General features: G+C 37.0%; 1 protein-coding gene across 5 annotated transcripts in view; it reads left to right on the top strand.

Moving 5' to 3' along the window:
- Positions 1–23975, top strand: part of GRM5 (glutamate metabotropic receptor 5) — a 534341-nt gene that overhangs the window by 183004 nt on the left and 327362 nt on the right. For all 5 annotated transcript variants that reach the window (XM_061202741.1, XM_061202744.1, XM_061202745.1 and 2 more), the window contains exon 2: positions 10162–10411. In XM_061202741.1, coding sequence (XP_061058724.1) covers positions 10162–10411 — 250 coding nt within the window. The remainder of the gene's footprint in view (positions 1–10161; positions 10412–23975) is intronic.

Raw genomic sequence — 23975 nt, forward strand, 5'->3', positions numbered from 1 at the left:
AATACATAAAGAAAAGGCAAGCAGTGAGGCTGGAGAAAACGCCTAGATGATAGATAATAAAAGTCCTGGATGTCATAGAGTGTCCTAAGAAGTTTATATTCTACCCTGAAATGTATAGGATATAAATCTTCTCTTTATATGTATAATTCAGTACTCTCTAATAAAGATATAATTCTAGCCATGTGTGTGATTTTAAGAAAGGGTAAAAAGAAAGAAGTGAAATTAATTTTTAAACCACATTTTATTTACCCCAATACCTCCAAAACTTTGTCATTTCAACATGTAATCAATATTATAAAATATTAATGGGATATTTTACATTGTTTTTTTCATACTGTCTTTGAAATCTATTTTGTTTTCATGCCGACCGTGTCTCAATTTGAACTAGCTACATGTCAAATGCTTATTTGCCACATATGGCCAATGGCTGCCATATTGGCCAGCAGAGATCTTATCTACAGATGACAGTCACTAAGGCCATAATCCTAGAACACAGCATGGTTGACCCCCTCCTGAATGGAGCTCAGAATTTGGCAGCAGTAACAACAGCACAGCCATTACACTACACTTCAGTTCCTTCTACTTATTTCTGAATCCTCCAGTGAATGATGGTCCAGACAGATATTTCCAAAATGAGTTCCTCCTCTCAGTACTGTGGTAGTCACTGAGTTCTTCCAGAGGGATTCTAGCAACCACAGAACCCACACAGTGCAGATCTAAACTGGAGAAGGTTGTGGCAGAGGCCACGAGCTGCTGTCAAAGAAGTTACTTCTTTTGAGCAAAGGCTGTCAAGCGTGGGCGGTTTTGGCTGCGCGGCGAAGGATTTTCTGCCTTCAGCTGGTGATGAGTGAATTTCTGGGTTGTCATTAGATCCAGTTAGAATCGAGGATCAGAGGTGACTAGTGAGATAAAACAGAGGCACAGTGAAAAACTCACCAACCTACCCGACCCGTTGACACACAGTTCCGTACAGAGATTCGTCCTTTCTGTGGAAATGGAATCTCTCTTAATGAGACATGCACTGCAGCAGGTTTCAGCTCTGAAGTTGACAGCTTACAAAGAAAGCAGAGGAAGTTGAATCCTGGAAGGTTAGAGTGGGAATTTGGGTCATAGCTTCTGTCTCAACTTTTTATTTTCCTCTAGGAAGAATAGCCAGAAAAGAATCAAGGTAAAAACACCATTTTTTTTAGAAGATTAATAAAGTGATATGTTTTCACTTTGCAAATCTCAATTTAAGCTATAGTAACAAGTATTTTAATAATTAAAATACTGTATAATTTTAAATATAAAAATCAAGTTTTTCCATTCCCGCTGTCCCTCTGAAGTCCTTCCTCCCTCCACAGCGAAGATTTAGTTAAGTAATTAGTAACACGTGTATGGCGGGCGTGTCTGTTTCCGAAAGCCTCCTCTTATTTTACAGGTCTTTGTCTATAGAAAAGCTACAGTCAAGCATTGTATATTTTGTAGGAAGACTCTGATATTTAAATACCAATTCTCAGTAATGATATGGATTGGATCATTTAGTGCTACATCATACATGTCTATAATATTTCTAGTAATTGGGCAAAAAACTTATTTGTTCAATACTATGTTTGCTTAGATGAATTCAATTTGGTAGTATCTGGCATTGGATTCAAATGAAATACTTAGTGGTGGGTGAGCACCTTTGGAAGAGCCACAGAACTAAATTGAGCTATTCCCTCTCAGTGCTTCAAGGGTAATAATCTACTGTAGGAAAAGAGCATGGGCTTTGAAGTGTAACAGATGAAAGATGAAATTCCAGCTCTTCTGCCCACTAGCTATCAATTATTTGGCAAATTCTCTCAGCATAAACTCTCTGTTTAGAAATGTGGAAAATAATAGCTACCTCATAGGATTGGTTGGTTTAAATAATAATAGTAAGAGTTACTATTATGACTATTTTTATTTGAAGTGACTAGGACAGTACTTGGTACGTATTATTAACCTTTTACCAGTTAATTCCACAAGATCTAGATAAATGTTGTTGTTGATGATGATGATGGTGATTAAAACAATCATGTACTGTGAGTGCTTAACTCTGCCCCATATTCTGGTCTAAGCACTTTCTCTAAGGTACCCCTCTCTAGAAATAAGCAAACAAAATCCCTCCTTCGATTTCCACATTCTCTTCCAATTACCATCATACTTCTTTGCTCTTCTTCACTGCCAAACATCTCTCAAAAAAATTGTACAAATATACTCTCTTCACTCTCTTGACTCCTATTACACACAGCCTACTCCTTTATGGCTTTGACTGTGTTGCCAAAATCAGTGGATTTTTTCCCACTATGCATCTCACTTTAATAGTCACACTGATAATGTCCAAAAGAAAGTAAAAGCACGTTGTTATTTTCGTTCCCATAACAATACGTTCTCTTGATTTCTTCTTCTCCATTGTCTTTGTCAGCTTTGCCTTCTCAATTAATGCATAAATATTTGAATTCTTTAGGGTATAATCAGAGCTCTCTTCTTTCACATCCTACACTTTCATCTATTACTGTTGCTATCCATATTCTGATGATCCCAAATAGTTCCAATTTTAACTTCTATTTTCTGAGCCAGAATGTCCTTATTCAATTTCCGATTTGGCATTTCCACTTGGCAGAAATTTAAAAGTAAATTAAAAATAAATTCTAAAACTTGATTTTTTCTCAAAACTTGATTCTCTTTCAGTTTTGTCTATCTCAGTTCAACCCAACTGTATGAACTAGAGTTATTGGAGGGACTAGATATCACAACTTTTGATTCCAGGGTTCAGCAACCTACATTACAGAACCAAAGATGACACTCATACTTGCTGTAATCGACATGTGTGACAGTTATAACTCTCATATATTTTTATTTCATTGATTTGATTTCCTGTCATCTGCCATGTATGAATTTGAATGGTCAACTTGCACCTTTGCTCTGAAGATCAAACTTCTTTTTCTAGCCCCATTCCGGGTAGCCAAAAGAAAAATTCAGCAACATAGTGTACCACTCAGTAATGCACTTGGCACTTACTTTTCTGACAATATCTAATATCCCTGGTTAGTATTCCCATAAATAATATTTTTATATGTAGTTCAAAATCCAAGTTACTAAGTTATGCTCTACTAGCTTTATTTTTCTGAATTCACTATTGGAGTGTTGCTCGAATGTGGCTTACATACTCCATGCCTGGTGTAATGCCTAAAGTGAATTCGCTAAATGAAATCCTTCTAGTACTTCCAATAATAAAACACCCTGGATGAGATTCAATAATGTCCTGCCTTACACTGAGTACTCTGCTATGTGGGTCATGTCATAGAAAAACTCGAGGGTAAGATTTGAAAAAAAAAAAAAAAAAAAAAAAGGAACCAAAACTTGGAAATCTGTTTGTTAGCAAAGATTTTCATGGCAAAGGCATTTGCCATAATTTGTGGAGTTTTGATGAGAGTATATGATATATTTATATATAGTTTTGTTGTGAGGATAGAAACACCTACCTTGAAGAACTTTGTTGTCTAGTGCCAGGAAGTAAACATAAACAAATGAATGCAATATAGAGTTTGAAATTGCCATACTCATTGTACATGTGGCTATATTGGGAAAAGACATACATTTTTGAAAAGGGAAACATCTTTATAAAGAGATAGTAATAAAATAAGAAGAGGTGTTTATCTCTCTGGCTTTTCTCCCTCCTGGCTGTTTAACTAACCACTAGCTTAACTAAGACACAGCACACTGAATATGGGCAGTTTTGGCTAAGATCCCTTGATGAACACTTATGGCCCCATGAAAGGATGGGAAGTGGTGATGACACTGACTGATTAATCCTGCCCACACATACTTTAGGGGGATGGTATCATGCCAGGCAGTAACTCCAATGAGAAATGGCAGCATTTTCCTTCATTAGTAGTTGTCAACAAAACACACTGTTTATAATAGCAACAGGATATTAGGAGTAAAAGCCATTTGGAATGTATTTATAAATTATTATTTATATTGAGAATCTTAATTTCCTTTTTGAAAAAAAAAAGACAATTTGGGTCAAATAAAAGGGAAAAAAAGCTCTAATGTGGAAGGCCAAGCTCAATAGTTTTTTTTTAAGTGAATTAAATTTCCTAAAGTGAATACTTTCTGAAAGAGTAGTTTTTACATTTTTTTAGCATCCACTTGATGATTGTATTTGAACAAATAAATTAACTCTTCCAAAATTTTACTCTTATCTTTCTGTACCATATTTTCTGTTCAAGAAATCCCTGAATAACTATTATGTGATGATACATAGTTAAATGAGTGCATTTAGTACTCTCAAGGGGCTTACAGTTTTGGAAACTAGAATATACAAATATATCCAAAATATAATAAATAAATATATAAAGCAAGTAACATAAATATATGTACAGAATATAGAATACAGAATTTATATTTCAAATTAAGTCTAATACATTATAATACTTAGCACCGTAACTCATTATCTGACTCTGGGAAATCTCCTTAGGAGTCCCCTAATGAAACACATTATATGAAGTGGATTATGTTTTCCTAAGGAAAAAAAAAATTAATATCATGGGTTATAGTTTTAATCAAATTCTCAGTATCAAATAAATCATTAGTATGATCAGCCTTGTCATAAAGGTGAAGGAGGGACTTCCCTGGCGGTCCGGTGGTTAAGAGGTTAAGACTCTGCGCTTCCACTGGAGGGGGCGCGGGTTTGATCCTTGGTGGAGGAACTAAGATCCCGTATGGTTAAAAAAAAAAAAAAAAGTGAAGGAACTACAATTATAAACTTCTCTAGCAATTATAAGTAACAAAAAGTATGCCCTTCAGTATTATAAAATAGATCACTAGGCTAAAATGTGTAAATATCTAGAGTCTCCACGTGCCTAGTATCATACCTGTACGTAATTAATTAATCCTTGAAAAGCATGGTGGAGTATGTCAGTTTAGTTCCACAAGCATCGCTAGGTGGCGCTATGGAGAAGATGTGGTCTATATCCTAAGTAAGTTACAGTCTGGGCAATTGAGTTGAACCAGAAAGAATGGGTAAGATTTCAACATAAAGAAATGGGAAAAGGGTATTTCAAGTAGAAAGAACATCATGAATAAAAGTAAGTAAGTGGGAACATGTGAGACATCTGAGCTACACATGAAAGAGCATAATAAGAAGTAAGACCACCACCCCCCCAAAATGAGACATAGGAGATGATAAGAAGTATGTTCCCAAGTAAGTTTCTATGAAGGGAATAATGAGGGTCTGATTATGGTGGGAGAAGTAAGAGTACAATGGAAAAAAGGAAACGAATGTCAGAGAAAGGAAAATTATTTGTTATCTTTTTAGTATGATTCTATTAATTTAATTTTTATTCTTACAATCAATTTCTTCAACATATTTATATGTTTGTATTTATTTATTTAGCAAGTCTTGTTTGCATTGTGTACTTTGTAGGCACAAATGGAGTCAGATGCTTCCAGATCCCAGCTGACATAATACAGGTCAAATAGTACTAGTGAAAGCAACTAGCTTTAAATAGCATTTGAGGTTAAAATATTAGAATCTCTTATTTTCCAGGGGAACATTGAAGCCATTGGAAAAAACTCTAGATGTTCTGACTGTTTTGACTATTGTACAATTCTGTCTTTCAGATTTTAAGTGGAATAATATTACATAATCACTCAATAGCGTGATACATTCTAGACACAAATGTTGCAATTCTGATGACAGGTAGGATAATTAATTGCACAAATATTTTCATCTGGCAAATTCCCACTGGGTGCTGATTACTTTGTACCACTCATTCATTCACTTATTTTTTTACTCAACTTGTGTTAGTTATCTTCCAGGCCCCTTTGAGGAATTAAGAATACACAAGAGAAGAATATTTATGTCCCAAAGGTATACAGTCTTATAGGAGCAGACACAAGTAAAGACAATTTTCTATTGTAAGATCAAATGAGGAACATAGGAAGGGATACATAGGTTGGGCAGACTTTGCAGAGGAATTCCTTGAGCTTGATATTAAAGGAACAGCAAGTAGAAAGTGATTTGACAGGAGGAAGGAAAATTAACTGGACTTTTCTATTTTAATTTAGATGTGACATCTTGTTGAAAACCATCTCAATTGTAAAGTCTTTCTGGCATACTAGAAATGACTAATATGATTTTAAGTAGAGCATCTGCTCTTAGAATAAATGTGAATTAAGCATTCTGCCATGGCTTCAGGATTGGTATCTTTCATGATATAAGAAAAAAAATAACCTTGATCCTATTTTACATTTTTATCCATTAGGCGCTCATTCTGTGGTTGAAATGGAAAAAAAAAAATGCGTACAATGTAGCCAAATCTAACTGATGTGATAGAAACATAGAACCAAAACAAAGTGATATCTAAGCAATTGTTTGAGATAAAATTTGATTCTGATCAATTTTGCTCTATAATAATGCTATTTACAAAATTAGCTACCCCCAAGTTCTCAAGTTATTTTCATTACAGAGATTGTATTTTAATAATTGCATGTGAGTGTATTGCACCAGAAATATACAAGGATATCTAAAAGTTATAAATTAATATTTACTCTTACATTTGATTTAAGGAAATTATAGGAAAATTTTATCCTATCAGCATGCTGAATTTCTTTATTCAGTAATGTTCACCTGGCATTCCATTTTAAATTTTCCATATCTCTCTCCAATTTCAATAACTTTTAAGTCTGTTATTTAAAATTTTTTCATCAAACTTGTACTTTAATATTTTTCAAAATCATGTCATGCAGAATGGCTTAAAGTAAGAGAGAGCACTTTACGTTTTTCTTTTCTGGTTTTCACCTTCATGTTTCTAAGTAGTATGAATATATGCTTACTTTTTTAATGCCTACTTTTTAATTTATGGAAAGTAGACATCTCTTAATTCACATATGTTCTTATTTCTTCTCAATATAATTGTATTATTAGATTAATCTCATTGTTTTCAGACTCAAATAATTCTGTTAATCATCTCTCTTTTGTTTTCTGTATATCTTGACTTCCAAATAGTGAGTGGAGTATTTTGATATCCTTCCCTTTCTCATCAACTCTCCCTGTTTCCACATCTCAACCTAAAATCTTCCTCTGTTGTTATTTTCATTGGAAAGATTGGTAACATATATTTTCTATTGCATAATAAGTTTTCTACCTTGCCTATATGTGGACTTATACAGTTGAAAATTAATAATTGACATTTGCATCATTACAGTTATAAATAGTGTGAGCTAAGAGTCAAGTCGGACTACGATTACATTTTCTTCTCATAATTCCAAGCCACAGACCCTCTGCTACTTAAAGAAGAACGTCTAATAGATTCCTTCTTACTTTTGCCAGATGCTTAGTTGAAGCCACAGACTAGTTTCGTATTTTACACCATATCTTCCTTTCTCTATCACCTTTGTTTCCTTGGTGGAAAAATAAATCTTTGCTTCCTCACCTTTTTTTCATTCTATACAGTACTTGAAATCTATTTCATTTTCTTCAAGAGGCCTATGAAACTTTTATAGTTTCTCCTTTATTTTTAAATATACAATTCTAAAATGTAGTCATTATATCAACTACTGAAAATCTAAACACTTCAAGCTTCCCAATTTTATTGGAATACATATTCCCATTTTTAATTCCCAACTTAGAATGGGTTTCTTTTATTAACTCAAAATTAGTATTCTGAAGAAATTTTTATGTTACACATATATTGCAACTGTTTCCTGTTTTAATTTTAAAGAATAATTCTTGGGCTTTGCTCTAACAAAATCATATTTCCCCCACTAGTTTAAGCTTATTTTTTAGTCTAATGTTCAGTATTAATGCCATTTGCTCCATGATTTGTTTTAGTTGCTCCAAGAGAGGGCATCTTAAGTTTGTCTAGAATATTCTTTATAATCCCAATATGTGCAATTAATTAGGTTCAGGCTATCTATAAGATATTTTACATACATAAAATATAATATACAAAATACTCATATATTAGGCAGCGTTATCTGTGATTTTCAGGTGATAAAGCTGAGATTTAGAACAACCCAAGCTAAATTAGAACTCAGATCTCTCTAATAAAGTTCTCTATTGCAAGCTGCTTCTATATATAACTTACTGTATAAACAAAAAAAAATGTTAAAACAAGGCTGTTGGGGAGGTGCTAACGATTATAAATCTGTCAGGTATTTTTTGTTGTTTAACTATAAATATATTGAGAATTTTCATTATTGCCATCACAGTCACTATGCACCTAATATCAAATTATTTATCCAAATGCCCCAGCGTTAATTAAAGCATCAAGTGCAGGGTAGTCAATTGAAAAATAGAGTTGGCTAAAAGTAATCAGAAAATAATAGATTACTCAGGTTAGTGTAAGACTAATAATTTAGGCCCCTTTGCACATTTTTCAGGAAGAGCCCTTTAACCTTTGTTAATTGCAAAATAACTACATCGCCTACCTGCCATCATCATAGAGGTTCCTTGTTGCTTTAATTCTGGAGAAGAAGGAAAGTCGCAGCTGGGCCTACCAGTGTTTTTGGCTGGGACTCAAGCTGGCCTGCTCTGCTTTGCCCTTTCCAGTTTGTTCATGAGGATAAACCTACACGAAAACCCACCCTCAAAGTCTGAGACTCTCATTTGCAACAAGGCACCGCTGCTAAGATGGAGGACACACAGGGCCAGGAGGGAGAGGATAGATTTTCAAACCAAGACTCTGCCATCTACTTGTTAAATGCGAACTTCAGTTTTATCAGCTGCGAAGGGAAGATAACAGTACCTTTATCACAGAGTTGGTGTAAGGAGCGTGAGCTCAGATATATGAACTAACTTTCTAAACATCAAAATGTTACATGAGTAGAGTTATTTATAAATTATCTCTATTATCATCATACAGTGAAATGTATGCGATTGAATGACTTGTACTTCCTTATTCATTTGAGATTAACTCCTCCTGATGAAATGCCATTTCCTAGGTCTAGTTGATTGCTAGGCCACTTACATCCCACAGCTTGGTTGTCCTGTAATAGTCTCCTGTATTTCTCAAATCAATCGCCCTTACCCACCTAGTCTTTTGAAAACTCAGAAAATGAACCCGTCATGATTTATAGGGCCTCAGAAGGCTCCCAAAATATCTAAACTTGAAGCATCATGACCTTTAAATAGGAAAGAGAAATGCAGATATAATTGGGCTTCTGAGTCTCGTAAAAGTCAGCCGTAGAAGAGTGGAGGGGGCAGATTCTGCGCTCTTAGACAGATCTGTGAATGGAACGGAACTTTCCACCTACTGGGGATATTAACTCTGGGCAACTGTAAACCTAACTGCCTCATCTGTTTTCTTATCTGTAGAAGGAGGTCATAATATATTTCTCAATATATTATTCTGAGAGTTAAATGAGGTCACATATATAATAATCTTGATACACTTCCTGGCCTATAAGTGATTGTCAATATTGATCCCCATGTTCCACAATTTTAAAAGACCACCATGAGTCCTTAACCCCAAAATGTTGCAAAATACTTTGGAATTATTCCCCCATATATCGGTAATTTTTCAATGGTTATATATAATAAAACTTTAAATGTTTTAAATGAGCTAATACATTTATCTGTGACAAGACTAAAATCTCAATCAAGGATCTGGAATTTTCACTTGGGATAAAACCACAAACTCTCATGACTATCTATAAAATATATCGATAATATTCTATAAAATAAAATACTCTAAGATATTTGTACATCTGTACTATATAAAGTATATGTATTGCATCTGTGTATAATGTCTTTAAACACAAAAATCTGAATCGGTGGGGTAAGAAGATCATATAATGAGAAACAAAAGGAAGTGAGACAGAATGAAAAGATAGCAGATAAATATTTTCCATCATCTCACATTAGAATATGAGCTTTTTTGAGTCAAAGGGGGAGCCAAATTGCTTGTATTTTTGTAATGTTCTCTCTTAGTGAAAAAGTCGTAAAAGATCAATGCATATATGTATCCTGTAGTTTCATTGTAAATTGCCCAGATAAGCAAGTCAGTGAGAAAGCAAAACCTCACTCAGGACTTCAGGTTCCAAATCCAACACTACCAGGTGACCTTCACGCTCCCAGCAGCACTTCTGCATTCCAACTCTACCCAATGAATCCAACATTCTCCCCTCTGCTTATGTGTTTCCACACAGGCAACTATGGAGAAAGTGGGATGGAAGCGTTCAAAGATATGTCAGCCAAGGAAGGGATTTGCATCGCTCACTCTTACAAAATCTATAGCAACGCTGGGGAGCAGAGCTTCGATAAACTGCTGAAGAAGCTCCGGAGTCACCTACCCAAGGCCCGGGTGGTGGCCTGCTTCTGCGAGGGCATGACCGTGAGAGGTCTGCTGATGGCCATGAGGCGCCTGGGGCTGGCAGGAGAATTTCTGCTTCTGGGCAGGTAAGTGACAAGGAGAAAATTCACATGGAAGTTAAGTCAGGAATTTGGGAAAATCAAAGGGTGTCTTTTGGTGCCTAAAGACAGATACTTTGGAAGCTTAATCTGTGTAGTGGAAGTAGAGCTTAAAAATCATAAAACATCAGAGCCTGAAAATAATCATGGAAAACAAGTAGATATGCCATGTGCTGATGACTGATAATAACAGAAATCAACGTATGAAAATGATGAGTCCTTCAGTCCTCAAAAACTAATTGTAAGGAAATGAGAAGGATTTTTAAATTCTTGCATAATCCCCTTGGAGGTAAACACATTTCAAACTTTATGCTGTTGCTTCTGAAATTGATTCTGAGAATGGCTATGTAAGCTTGTTTTGTAAGATAGAATCTTAGAATTTGGGGCTGGAACGTGAGGAATTGCTTCTAGAACTAATTGTAAAAGCATTCGTAATTTGGTTCATTATTTTATATTGCAAAAGTGTTATCACATTGCCTGATCACTCACATTGTTATCAGACCAGTTTCTAAAAGATTAACTTCTACAGGGACTGACTTTCATTATCTGGATAATGCACTTGATTGGCACAGCTCAGCTCATTTCCTCCTGATCCTGTTGAATCAGTGTATTAGTTAGGGTTCTACAAAGAAATAGAAACAATAATGTATGTCTATGGAGAGAGATACCCAGGAGAGTCAGTGTTACAGCTCTGGTCTGAAAGCTGGCAGGCTTGAGACCCAAGAAAAGCCAATGTTCCAGTTCAAGTCTGAAGGCCAGAAAAGGCTAATATCCCAACACAAGCAAGTCATGAAGGAGTTCCCCCTTACTCAGCCTTTTTCAGGTCTTCAATTGATTGGATGAGGCCCACCCAATTTAGGGAGAATAAACGTCATTACTCAGTCTACCCATACTAATGTTAATCTCATCCAGACACACCCTCATAGACAGAATAATGTTTGGCTAAATGTTTTGGCACCCTGTGGCCCAATCAAGATGTCACATAAAATTAACCATCACGGTCCAAGTCAACACCATAGTTTTAACAGGTGAATGCAGTTCACCATTTCATACCTTTAAAAAGTTATCATGTTATCACATATCTTTTCTCAATAGGTAGCCAACTTAAAGAACAGAGAAAACCTTCAGAACCATTGCATCTTTCTCAAAGACAGTAAATATTTATTTACTGTCCAAAATAAAAAGCCAACTCACTTGTTATTAACTTTTGCTGGCTCATTATAGAAAACATGCTTCCTTTATTTTCGAAAATGTGTAACTGACCTTCTGTGATCAGACCTCACTCCTACTCGGCTACATTTTATGACAGCCAGTTTATGTACCTAATTCTTTTCTGTCTGAGCTGATGGTAGTAGATTGATGGGACTGTTTTATATGAGGCCAACCATCCTTCATAAAAATGACATTGAGATTCCTTTCTCATCGATGCCATACATTTTGTCTAAAATCACCCCTAGTTGGCAAGAGTGATGCATCAGTTCATTTCTTGTAATCCAAGAACATTCTCACTGCCAATATTCTGAAAGTCCAAAGTGCAGTGTTACCAATGGGATAAAAAGAACAAGAAAGAAAGACGCTGGCTTTAAACAGTCCTGTTTTTCCTTGGGCGGGGGGATGGGGGATGAGGGATTCTGTAGCTCCTATCTGCTGCTTTGCCAACATTAATAAAACAAATCAGCAGCACTTGTTTTTCAGCCATATGTTTTGTCACAAACAAATGTTTTTTGATCACATGTACCCAAGAAAAATAGATTGGTATTTACTGTATTTGCCATTTTCCATCTACATTTTTTGCCAGCAGTATCACAAGGCCAAAATTCAATATATTTGTATATTTAACATTTTATTCTGTATATGCTGTTTATAAGAAGTTCTTTTCAAATCATTTCATCCATGAAATAATAGATTTATAACCTTTAATTATATTTCCTAATTCTCTCATTTATTGGCCAATAATAATTCAACATTTGCTTGAGCACCAGTTCATCTTTGAGCAATGTTGTTAGAAAACTCCTCCTTTCTCTGAATTTTAAAAACGTCTCTCTGTAGTTTCCACATCTTGGATCATATTATTTTCTTTGCAGGTGACATGTGATACTCTTTATGATATTTGGAAACAACATTATGGTCCTTAGTCCCTTTCATCTTCTCATGAAATTCCCACTTCTTCCGTTCCTACTTCTTCATAGTGAAAAGGCACTGTGGGTATTAATAAAACCATTTATCAGGACCATTTATAGGATCATTTATCGACTGCTGTGTGCCAATTACTGCACTAACCACTTTACATGCATTGTTTCATTTAATTATTCATTTGACAAATATTGAGTGGCTAGTTTCTGTTAAGATGCTTGGAATACATCAGTGAACAAAATAGACGGTAATCACTACCCTTATGGACCTTACAGATGATAAGTTAGATAGAAGGAAATAAGTGCTGTGAAAAAAATCTGAGAACAACTTGCATGATGAGTACTATTATCATCTCCATTTTATAGACAAGGACTCTTAAGACTCAATAAATGCTGAGAAATAATAATATGATATGTAGACGTATGCCATGAAGGCAAAATTTAAAATGTCTATGTAAGTCTAGAGACGGAGCAGTTAGCACTATGTTCTAATGCTTCTTAGTAAGTTTAAAATATTCCTGTTCGTAAAAGTGGAGGTCTAGGACACTGAGCAGAAAAGCAGACCTTAATAGTTGTAAGAGAATTTAGAACATCTATTCACTCTCATTTTACAAGTGAGGAAACTGATACCACAAACATTTGAATGACATGGTCAAGGTCACACAAAAGCCCAATTACCATGACTCAAAATCTTGTGCTTTTCTCTACTAACCTGTCTCCTATAGAATAGAAACAGGGGAGAAGTTATAATCTGACAGCAAATCCCTGGTTCTTCGTAGATCCTCGGTGGAGAAAAAAAAAAACTATCCTAGATAATTCCAATTGAAGTTAGCATTTTTATATTAATGTTCCCTCCTAAAAACTCTTATTCAACTCACCCTATACTCCTCCTAGAACTTTAAGAAAATTTTGTTTGCATATACTCCCCCAATCTCTCTTTATGTTCCTTCCTTCCCCTACCCCCAACACAAACTTGGGTGGGTAGTTCCTATAAACTGGAAGTCAAAGCTAAGAGAAAGACTCTATATTCAGAACTTCCTAGAGGTTTCCACATTTAACAGCTATAGTTACTTAAAAAATCTATCCAGCTGCCTTGGGACAGGCATGTTTAATAGGTCATTCAACTAAAATGTTAGGCAGGTCTAAGAACTCTGCTGCCAAGGCAACCTCATCTATCAACATATCTCACCATCTGTGTTGCACATCTGTAGAATGTTAGAGTGACATAGACCTGGCCACTGGGTCTTCTTATTTGAACTCTGGTTAATCTGTTGTCTTACTGCCAATAAAAAGGTCCTCTCCAGGTCCCGGAAATAGTCTTGCTAAACACTTTAGCCCTGGCAGCAGGATGAGATCAATAATCTGAACGGTAATGACATTTCTAAAGGGGCTTATTTTTCTAGAATGGATACAGTGTTTTAGATCTTGACTTGGGAAAATATTATTTGAGATGTATTATTTACAAGTTGTAAGCCTAAATATTAATGTGGAAACAAGGACCAATTTTTAGCAAATTAACAATGTAAAGATCGTTTTATCTTATCTATGATTAACTAAAACTATTTAGCTATTTGAATTAAGAATTTCTGTCCTTCAATGTTATGTAGGTTACCAGGACGCAAGAAAAAATGTACTTAAATTTCAAAACTAATTGGGAATTATTACCAGTGTTTCTTTTCTTTATCCAGAGGTTACTGATTTCAAGCTACTTTTTTTTTTAGCTTTTAAAATGTTTTCTTAAATTGAAGTATAGTTGATTTAAAATGTTGTATTAATTTCTGCTGTAGAGCAAAGTTATTCAGTTATACACACACACACACATATATATATATATATATATATATATATATATATATATACTTTTGTCATATTCTTTTCCTTTATAGTTTAATCTCAGGATATAGAATATAGTTCCCTGTGCTACAAAGTAAGACCTTGTTGTTTATCCATTCTATATATACTACTTTGCATCTGCTAACCCCAAACTCCCATTCCATCCCTCTCCCACCCCCCCTTACCCTTGACAACCATGAATCTGTTCTCTATGTCTGCGAGTCTGTTTCTGTTTCGTAGATAAGTTGATTTGTGTCATATTTTAGATTCCACATGTAAGTGATATCATATGGTTTTCGTCTTTCTTTTTCTGACTTACTTTGCTTAGTATGATAATCTCTAGGTCCATCCATGTTGCTGCAAATGGCATTATTTCATTCTTTTTTATGGCTGAGTAATATTCCATTGTATTGATATATATGTACCACATCTTCTTGAACCATTCATCTGTTGATAGACATTTAGGTTGTTTCCATGTCTTGGCTATTGTGAATAGTACTGCTGTGAACATAGGGATGCATGTATCTTTTTGAATTATAGTTTTGTCTGGACGTATGCCCAGGAGTGCGATTGCTGGATCATATGGCAACTCTATTTTTAATTTGCTGAGGAACCTCCATACAGTTTGCCACAGTTGCTGTACTATTTCACCCCTCTAGTTGGTCACAAAGCACCAAGCTGATCTCCCTGTGCTATGCAGCTGCTTCCCATTAGCTATCTGCTTTACATTTAGTAGTGTATATATGTCAATGCTACTCTCTCACTTCGTCCCAGCTTACCCTTACCCCTCCCTGGTTCCTAAAGTCTGTTCTGTATGTCTGCGTCTTTATTCCTGTCCTGTCCCTAGGTTCATTAGAACCATTTTTTTTTTTAGATTCCATATATATATGTTAGCATATGGTATTTGTTTTTCTATTTCTGATTTACATCACTCTGTATGACAGACTCTAGGTCCATCCACCTCACTACAAATAACTCAATTTTGTTTCTTTTTATGGCTGAGTAATATACCATTGTATATATGTGCCACATCTTCTTTATCCATACATCTGTCAATGGATATTTAGGTTGCTTCCATGTCCTGGCTATTGTAAATAGTGCTGCAGTGAACATTGTAGTACATGTCTCTTTTTGAATTATGGTTTTCTCAGGGTATATGCCCAGTAGTGGGATTGCTGGGTCATATGGTAGTTCTATTTTTAGTTTTTTAGAGAACCTCTATACTGTTCTCTGTAGTGGCTATATCAATTTACATTCCCACCAACAGTGCAAGAGGGTTCCCTTTTCTCCACACCCTCTCCAGCATTTACTGTTTGTAGATTTTTTGATGATGGCCATACTGACCGGTGTGAGGTGATACCTCACTGTGGTTTTGATTTGCATTTCTCTAATGATTAGTGAGGTTGAGCCTCCTTTCATGTGTTTTTTGGCAATCTGTATGTCTTCTTTGGAGAAATGTCTCTTTAGGTCTTCTGCCCATTTTTGGATTGGGTTGTTTGTTTTTTTTGATATTGAGCTGCATGAGCTGCTTGTATATTTTAGAGATTAATCTTTTGTCATTTGCTCCATTTGCAAATATTTTTTCCCATTCTGAGGGTTGTCTTTTTGTCTTGTTTATGGTTTACTTGGCTGTGGAAAAGCTTTTAAGTTTCATTAGATCCCATTTGTGAATTTTTGGGTTTTTTTCCATTTCTCTGGAGGTGGGTCAAAAAGGATCTTGCTGTGATTTATGTCATAGAGTGTTCTGCCTGTGTTTTCCTCTAAGAGTTTTATAGTGTCTGGCCTTACATTTAGGTCTTTAATCCATTTTGAGTTTATTTTTGTGTATGGTGTTAGGAAGTGTTCTAATTTCATTTTTTTTACATGTAGCTGTCCAGTTTTCCCAGCACCACTTATTGAAGAGGCTGTCTTTTCCCATTGTATATTCTTGCCTGTTTTGTCAACGATAACGTGACCATATGTGCCTGGATTTATCTCTGGGCTTTTGATCCTGTTCCATTGATCTATATTTCTGTTTTTGTGCCAGTACCATACTGTCTTCATTCCTGTAGCTTTGTAGTATAGTCTGAAATCAGGGACTTGATTCCTCCAGCTCCATTTTATTTTCACAAGATTGCTTTGGCTATTCGGGGTCTTTTGTGTTTCCATACAAATTGTAAAATTTTTTGTCCTGATTCTGTGAAAAATGCCATTGGTAGTTTGACAGGGATTGCACTGAATCTGTGGATTGCTTCAGGTAGCATAGTCATTTTCACAATGTTGATTCTTCCAATCCAAGAACATGGTATATCGCTCCATCTGTTTGTATCATCTTTAATTTCTTTCATCAGTGTCTTATAATTTTCTGCATACAGGTATTTTGTCTCCCTAGGTAGGTTTATTCCTAGGTATTTTATTCTTTTTGCTGCAATGGTAAATGGGAGTGTTTCCTTAATTTCTCTTTCAGATTTTTCATCATTAGTGTATAGGAATGCAAGAGATTTCTGTGCATTAATTTTGTATCCTGCTACTTTACCAAATTCATTGATTAGCTCTAGGAGTTTTCTGGTAGCATCTTTAGGATTCCCTATGTATAGTATCCTGTCAACTGCAAACAGTGACAGTTTTACTGCTTCTTTTCCAATTTGGATTCCTTTTATTTCTCTTTCTTCTCTGATGGCCGTGGCTAAAACTTCCAAAACTATGTTGAATAATAGTGGTGAGAGTGGGCAACCTTGTCTTGTTTCTGATCTTAGAGGAAATGGTTTCAGTTTTTCACCATTGAGAACGATGTTGGCTATGGGTTTGTCATATATGGCCTTTATTATGTTGAGGTAGTTTCCCTCTCTGCCTACTTTCTGGAGAGTTTTTATCATAAATGGGTGTTGAATTTTCTCGAAAGCTTTTTCTGCATCTATTGAGATTATCATATGGTTTTTATCCTTCAATTTGTTAATAAGGTGTATCACATTGATTGATTTGCATATATTGAAGAATCCTTGCATTCCTGGGATAAAACCCACTTGATCATGGTGTATGATCCTTTTAATATGCTCTTGGATTCTGTTTGCTAGTATTTTGTTGAGGAGTTTTGCATCTATGTTCATCAGTGATATTGGCCCATAGTTTTCTATTTTTGTAACATCTTTGTCTGGTTTTGGTATCAGGGTGACGGTGGCTTTGTAGAATGAGCTTGGGAGTGTATCTCTGTCTGCTATATTTGGAAGACTTTGGGAAGGATAGGTATTAGTCTTCTCTAAATGTTTGATAGAATTTGCCTGTGAAGTCATCTGGCCCTGGGCTTTCGTTTGTTGCAAGATTTTTAATCACAGTTTCAATTTCAGTGCTTGTGATTGGTCTGCTCATATTTTCTGTTTCTCCTGGTTCAGTCTTGGCAGGTTGTACTTTGCTAAGAATTTGTCCATTTCTTCCAGGTTGTCCATTTTATTGGCATATAGTTGCTTGTAGTAGTCTCTCGTGATCCTTAACATTTCTGTGGTGTCAGTTGTTACTTCTACTTTTTCACTTGTAATTCTGTTGATTTGAGTCTGGCTAATGGTTTATCAATTTTGTTTATCTTCTCAAAGAACCAGCTTATAGTTTTATTGATCTTTGCTATCGTTTCCTTCATTTCTTTTTTATTTATTTCTGTTCCGATCTTTATGATTTCTTTCCTTCTGCTAACTTTGGGGTTTTTTGTTCTTCTTTCTCTAATTGCTTTAGGTGTAAGGTTAGGTTGTTTATTTGAGATGTTTCTTAAGGTAGGATTGTATTGCTATAAACTTCCCTCTTAGAACTGCTTTTGCTGCATCCCATAGGTTTTGGGTCGTCATGTTTTCATTGTCATTTGTTTCTAGGTAATTTTTGATTTCCTCTTTGATTTCTTCAGTGATCTCTTGGTTACTCAGTAGTGTATTGTTTAGCGTCCACGTGTTTGTATATTTTACATTTTTTTTCCTGTAATTAATATCTAGTTTCATAGCGTTGTGGTCAGAAAAGATACTTGATAGGATTTCAGTTTTCTTAAATTTACCAAGGCTTGTTTTGTGATGCAAGATATGATCTATCCTGGAGAATGTTCTATGAACACTTGAGAAGAAGGTGTATTCTGTTGTTTTTTGATAGAATGTCCTATAAATATCAATTAAGTGCATCTGGTCTAATGTGTCATTTAAAGCTTGTGTTTCCTTATTTATTTTCATTTTGGATGACCTGTCCATTGCTGAAAGGGGGGTGTTAAAGTCCCCTACTATGATTGTGTTACTGTTGATTTCCCCTTTTTTGGCTGTTAGCATTTGCCTTATGTAATGAGGTGCTCCTATGTTGGGTGCATATATATTTACAACTGTTATATCTTCTTGTTGGATTGATCCCTTGATCATTACATAGTGTCCTTCTTTGTCTCATAATAGTCTTTATTTTAAAGTCTATTTTGTCTGATATGAGTATTGCTACTCCAGCTTTCTTTTGATTTCCATTTACGTGGAATATCTTTTTCCATCCCCTCACTTTCAGTCTGTATGTGTCCCTAGGTCTGAAGTGGGTCTCTTGTAGACAGCATATATAGGGGTCTTGTTTTTGTATGCATTCAGCCAGTCTGTGTCTTTTGGTGGGAGCATTTAATCCATTTACATTTAAGGTAATTATTGATATGTATGTTCCTATTACCATTTTCTTAATTGTTTTGGGTTTGTTATTGTAGGTCTTTTTCTTCTCTTGTGTTTCCTGCCTAGAGAAGTTCCTTTAGCATTTGTTGTAAAGCTGGTTTGGTGGTGCTGAATTCTCTTAACTTTTTCTGGTCTGTAAAGGTTTTAATTTCTCCATCAAATCTGAATGAGATCCGTGCTGTGTAGAGTAATCGTGGTTGTAGGCTTTTCCCTTTCATCACTTTAACTATGTCCTGCCACTCCGTTCTGGCTTGTAGAGTTTCTGCTGAAAGATCAGCTGTTAACCGTATGGGAAATCCCTTGTATGTTATTTGTTGTTTTTCCCTTGCTGCTTTTAATATTTTTTCTTTGTATTTAATTTTTGCTAGTTTGAGTAATATTGTCTTGGATTTATCCTGTATAGGACTCTCTGCGCTTCCTGGATATGATTGACTATTGCCTTTCCCATATTAGGGAAGTTTTCAACTATAATCTCTTCAAATATTTTCTCCGACCCTTTCTTTTTCTCTTCCTCTTCTGGGACCCCTATAATTCAAATGTTGGTGCATTTAATGTTGTACCAGAGGTCTCTGAGACTGTCCTCAATTCTTTTCATTCTTTTTTCTTTATTCTGCTCTGCAGCAGTTATTTCCACTATTTTACCTTCCAGGTCACTTACCTGTTCTTCTGCCTCAGTTATTCTGCTATTGATTCCTTCTAGAGTATTTTTAATTTCAGTTTTTGTGTTGTTCATCACTGTTTGTTTGCTCTTTAGTTCTTCTAGGTCCTTTTTAAACGTTTCTTGTTTTTTCTCCATTCTATTTCCAAGATTTTGGATCATCTTTATTATCATTACTCTTAATTCTTTTTCAGGTAGACTGCCTATTTCCTCTTCATTTGTTTGGTTTGGTGGGCTTTTACCTTGCTCCTTCATCTGCTGCGTATTTCTCTGTCTTCTCATTTTGTTTAACTTACTGTGTGGGGTCTCCTTTCCGCAGGTTGCAGGTTCGTAGTTTCCTTTGTTTTTAGTCTGGTCCCAGTGGGTGAAGTTGATTCAGTGGCTTGTGTAGGCTTCCTGGTGGAGGTGACTGGTGCCTGTGTTCTAGTTGGTGAGGCTGGATCTTGTCCTTCTGATGGGCAGGGCCGTGTCCAGTGGTGTGTTTTGGGGTATCTGTGAACTTAGTATGACTTTAGGCAGCCTCTTTGCTGATGGATATGGTTGTATTCCTGTCTTGCTAGTTGTTTGGCATGGGGCATCCAGTACTGGAACTTCTGGCCGTTGGGTGGAGCTGGGTCTTAGTGTTGAAGCGGAGATCTCTGGGAGAGCTCTTGCTGATTGATATTACGTGGGGCTGAGAGGTCTCTGCTGGTGGTCCAAAGTCCTGGACTTGGCTCTCCCACCTCGGAGGCTCAGGCCTGACACCTGGCTGGAGCACCAAGACCCTGCCAGCCACACAGCTCAGAAGCAAAGAAAGAAAAAAAAGGAAAAAAAAACAGAAACAAAAACTGATAGAACCCCAAACCAAATGGTAAAAGCAAATATAAACAGACAAAAGCACACAAACACACACACACTCATAAAAAGTAAAGAAACAAACAGCCAACAACAACAAAAAAACGAATAGTGAGAACCCTAGGGCAAATGCTAAAAGCAAACCTAAATAGAAAAAAATCACACAAAGAAACATACACATACACACTCACAAAAAGAGAAAAAAGAAAAAAATATATATAAATAAAAATTTAAAAAATAAAATTAAAAAAAAAGAGACCAACCAAACCAATAAACAAATCCACCAATGATAACAAACACTAGAAACTAAACTAAGATAAAGAGAAAAACCAGAAACAAATAGATGCAGAAGGCAAACTGCAAGTCTACAATTTCTCCCAAAGTCCACTGCCTCAATTTTGGAAATATTCGTTGTCTATTCAGGTATTCCATAGATGCAGGGTTCATCAAGTTGATTGTGGGGATTTAATCTGCTGCTCCTGAGGCTGCATGGAGAAATTTCCCTTTCTCTTCTTTTTTCGCACAGTTCCTGGGGTTCAGCTTTGGTTTTGGCCCCGCCTTTGCATGTAGGCCGCCCTCAAGTGTCTGTTCCCTGCCCAGACAGGAGGGGGTTAAAGCAGCGGCTGATTAGGTCTCCCTTGCTCACTCAGGCTGGGGAGAGGGAGGGGTACGGTAGTCATAATTGGCATGTAGGCCGAGCCTGTGGTGGCAGAGGCCGGCATGATGTTGCAACAGCCTGAGGCCACTGTGTGTTCTCCCGGGGAAGTTGTCCCTGGATCTCAGGACCCTGGCAGTGGCAGGGTGCACAGGCTCCGGGGGGTGTGTGGGTAGTGACCTGCGCTTGCACACAGGATTCTTGGTGGCAGTGGTGGCAGCGTTAGCGTTACATGCCCATCTCTGGGGTCCGAGCTGATAGCCGAGGCTCACACCCATCTCTGGAGCTCATTTAGGTGGTGCTCTGCCTTCTGTGGGTGCACAGAGCAGGAATCCCCTCTCCTCGCGCATCCTGAAACAATGGTCTCTTGCCTCTTAGGCAGGTCCAGATTTTCTCCTGAACTCCCTCCTGGCTAGCTGTGGCGCACTAGCTCCCTTAAGGCTGTGTTCACGCTGCCAACCCCAGTCCTCTCCCTGGGGTCTGACCTCCAAAGCCCGAGCCTCAGCTCCCAGCCCCCACCTGCCCTGGTGGGTGAGCAGACAAGTGTCTCAGGTTGGTGAGTGCTGGTCAGCACTGATCCTCTGTGTGGGAATCTCTCTGCTTTGCCCTCTGCACCCCTGTTGCTGTGCTCTCCTCCATGGCTCTGAAGCTTCCCCTCTGCCCACCCCCCATCCCTGCCAGCAAAGGGGCTCCCTAGTGTGTGGAAACTTTTCCTCCTTCACAGCTCCCTCCCAGAGGTGCAGGTCCCGTCCCTATTCTTGTTTTGTTTGTTTGTTTTTGGGGTTTTAAAAAATTATTTATTTATTTTTGGCTGTGTTGGGTCTTCATTGCTGCACTCGGGCTTTCTCTAGTTGCGGCAAGCGGGGGCTACTCTTCGTTGCAGTGTGTGTGGGCTTCTCATTGCAGTGGCTTCTCTTGCTGTGGAGCACGGGCTCTAGGCGTGCAGGCTTCAGTAGTTGTGGCACATGGGCTCAGTAGTTGTGGCTCACAGGCTGTAGAGTGCAGGCTCAGTAGTTGTGGCGCATGGGCTTAGTTGCTCCATGGCATGTGGGATCTTCCCGGACCAGGGCTCCTGCGTCCTCTGGATTGGCAGGCGGATTCTTAACCACTGCGCCACCAGGGAAGCCCCCTGTCCCTATTCTTTTGTCTCTGTTTTTTCTTTTGCCTTACCCAGGTACGTGGGGATTTTCTTGCCTTTTGGGAAGTCTGAGGTCTTCTGCCAGCATTCAGTAGGTGCTCTGTAGGAGTTGTTCCACATGTAGGTGTATTTTTTTTTTTTTAATTATTAGCACCTTTAATTATTATTTATTTATTTATTTATTTGGCTGTGTTGGGTCTTCGTTTCTGCGCAAGGGCTTCCTTTAGTTGCGGCAAGCGGGGTCCACTCTTCATCGCGGTGCACGGGCCTCTCACCATCGCGGCCTCCCTTGTTGCAGAGCACAGGCTCCAGATGCACAGGCTCAGTAGTTGTGGCTCACGGGCCCAGTTGCTCCGCGGCATGTGGGATCCTCCCAGACCAGGGCTCGAACCCGTGTCCCCTGCATTAGCAGGCAGACTCTCAACCACTGCGCCACCAGGGAAGCCCGTAGGTGTATTTTTGACGTATTTGTGGGGAGGAAGGTGATCTCCACGTCTTACTCCTCCGCCATCTTGAAGGTCTCCCATTCAGTGTAATTTAATTGTAATGTGAAAAAAAAAAAAGTTGTTTTTTGTAAGATATTTATAATTTATTTACAATCCCCCCCAGTCCAGATGCAGTGTACCAGTCAGGGGTCATTTTTATCAAAAGCAGTAATTCTGGGAAACAGTTGACATTCTACTTTTACCAAGTTGCCAAGAGTACAGTGCTGAACAGTTAGGCAGAAGTTAAATACTCATGCAGAAGGGTTAAAGGCGTTGGCTAACACTTTACCACAAAATGTATCACAGTTTATTCAGCCAGCCCCCATCTCTATGGACCTTTTGGTTGTTTCCAGTCTTTTATTACTATAAATTATGTTGTAATATATAACCACAGGCATGTGCTTTTTCATATTTATAGAGATGAATCATCATGGTAGATTCTTGGAAGTGGGATTGGCTAGATCAAAAGAGAAATGCAGATGTACTTTTGTTAGATAGTGTCAAATTCCCCACCATAAGGGTTGAACAATTTTGTTTTCCCTTCAGTAATATATGGAAAGTAGCTCTTTCCCTTCAGCTTTTCTGACAGGATATGTGTCAAGCTTTTCATTTATGAATCTGATATTTGAAAAATAGTATATCAGGGGAATACAATTTGTATTTATTTTTTTATGCACAAGGTTATACCTTGTTTTCTGATGCTAAAGTCCAATTATATACTTCTTTTTAATGAACCATCTATATACATCTTTTGTCCATCTTTTATTGGGTTAAAAAAAAAGTAATTTTCATTGAGTTCCCATTATGTGTTAGAGGACAAGGAGAGTGGGAAGGAGAGGAGGGGAGCAGGAGAGGAAAAGAGATGATGAGAGGAAAGAGAGAGAGAGGGGGAAATTTAATGTTTTAAGTAATATTGGATGTGTCAAGTTTTAGATGCCCTTAAGTTTGCTAATAATATCCCCATTTTATAGGGGAGAAAATTGAGACTCAAAGTGGTTAAATGACTGGAAAAGAGCACACTAGTTTCTTTTCCTAGTGGCCATTCTAAGTATCACAAAGAGAGAAGTCTTTTAGCAACATCAATGTTTGTACGTTTATGATAACGTCAATTTAATTTTGATTCAGTTTTGTTTTTGTTGTTTTAGGTTATCTTTTGAAAATTAAATAAACC

The sequence above is a fragment of the Eubalaena glacialis genome, chromosome 10 (genome assembly GCF_028564815.1).
Source record: "Eubalaena glacialis isolate mEubGla1 chromosome 10, mEubGla1.1.hap2.+ XY, whole genome shotgun sequence".
Taxonomy (NCBI): Eukaryota; Metazoa; Chordata; class Mammalia; order Artiodactyla; family Balaenidae; genus Eubalaena; species Eubalaena glacialis.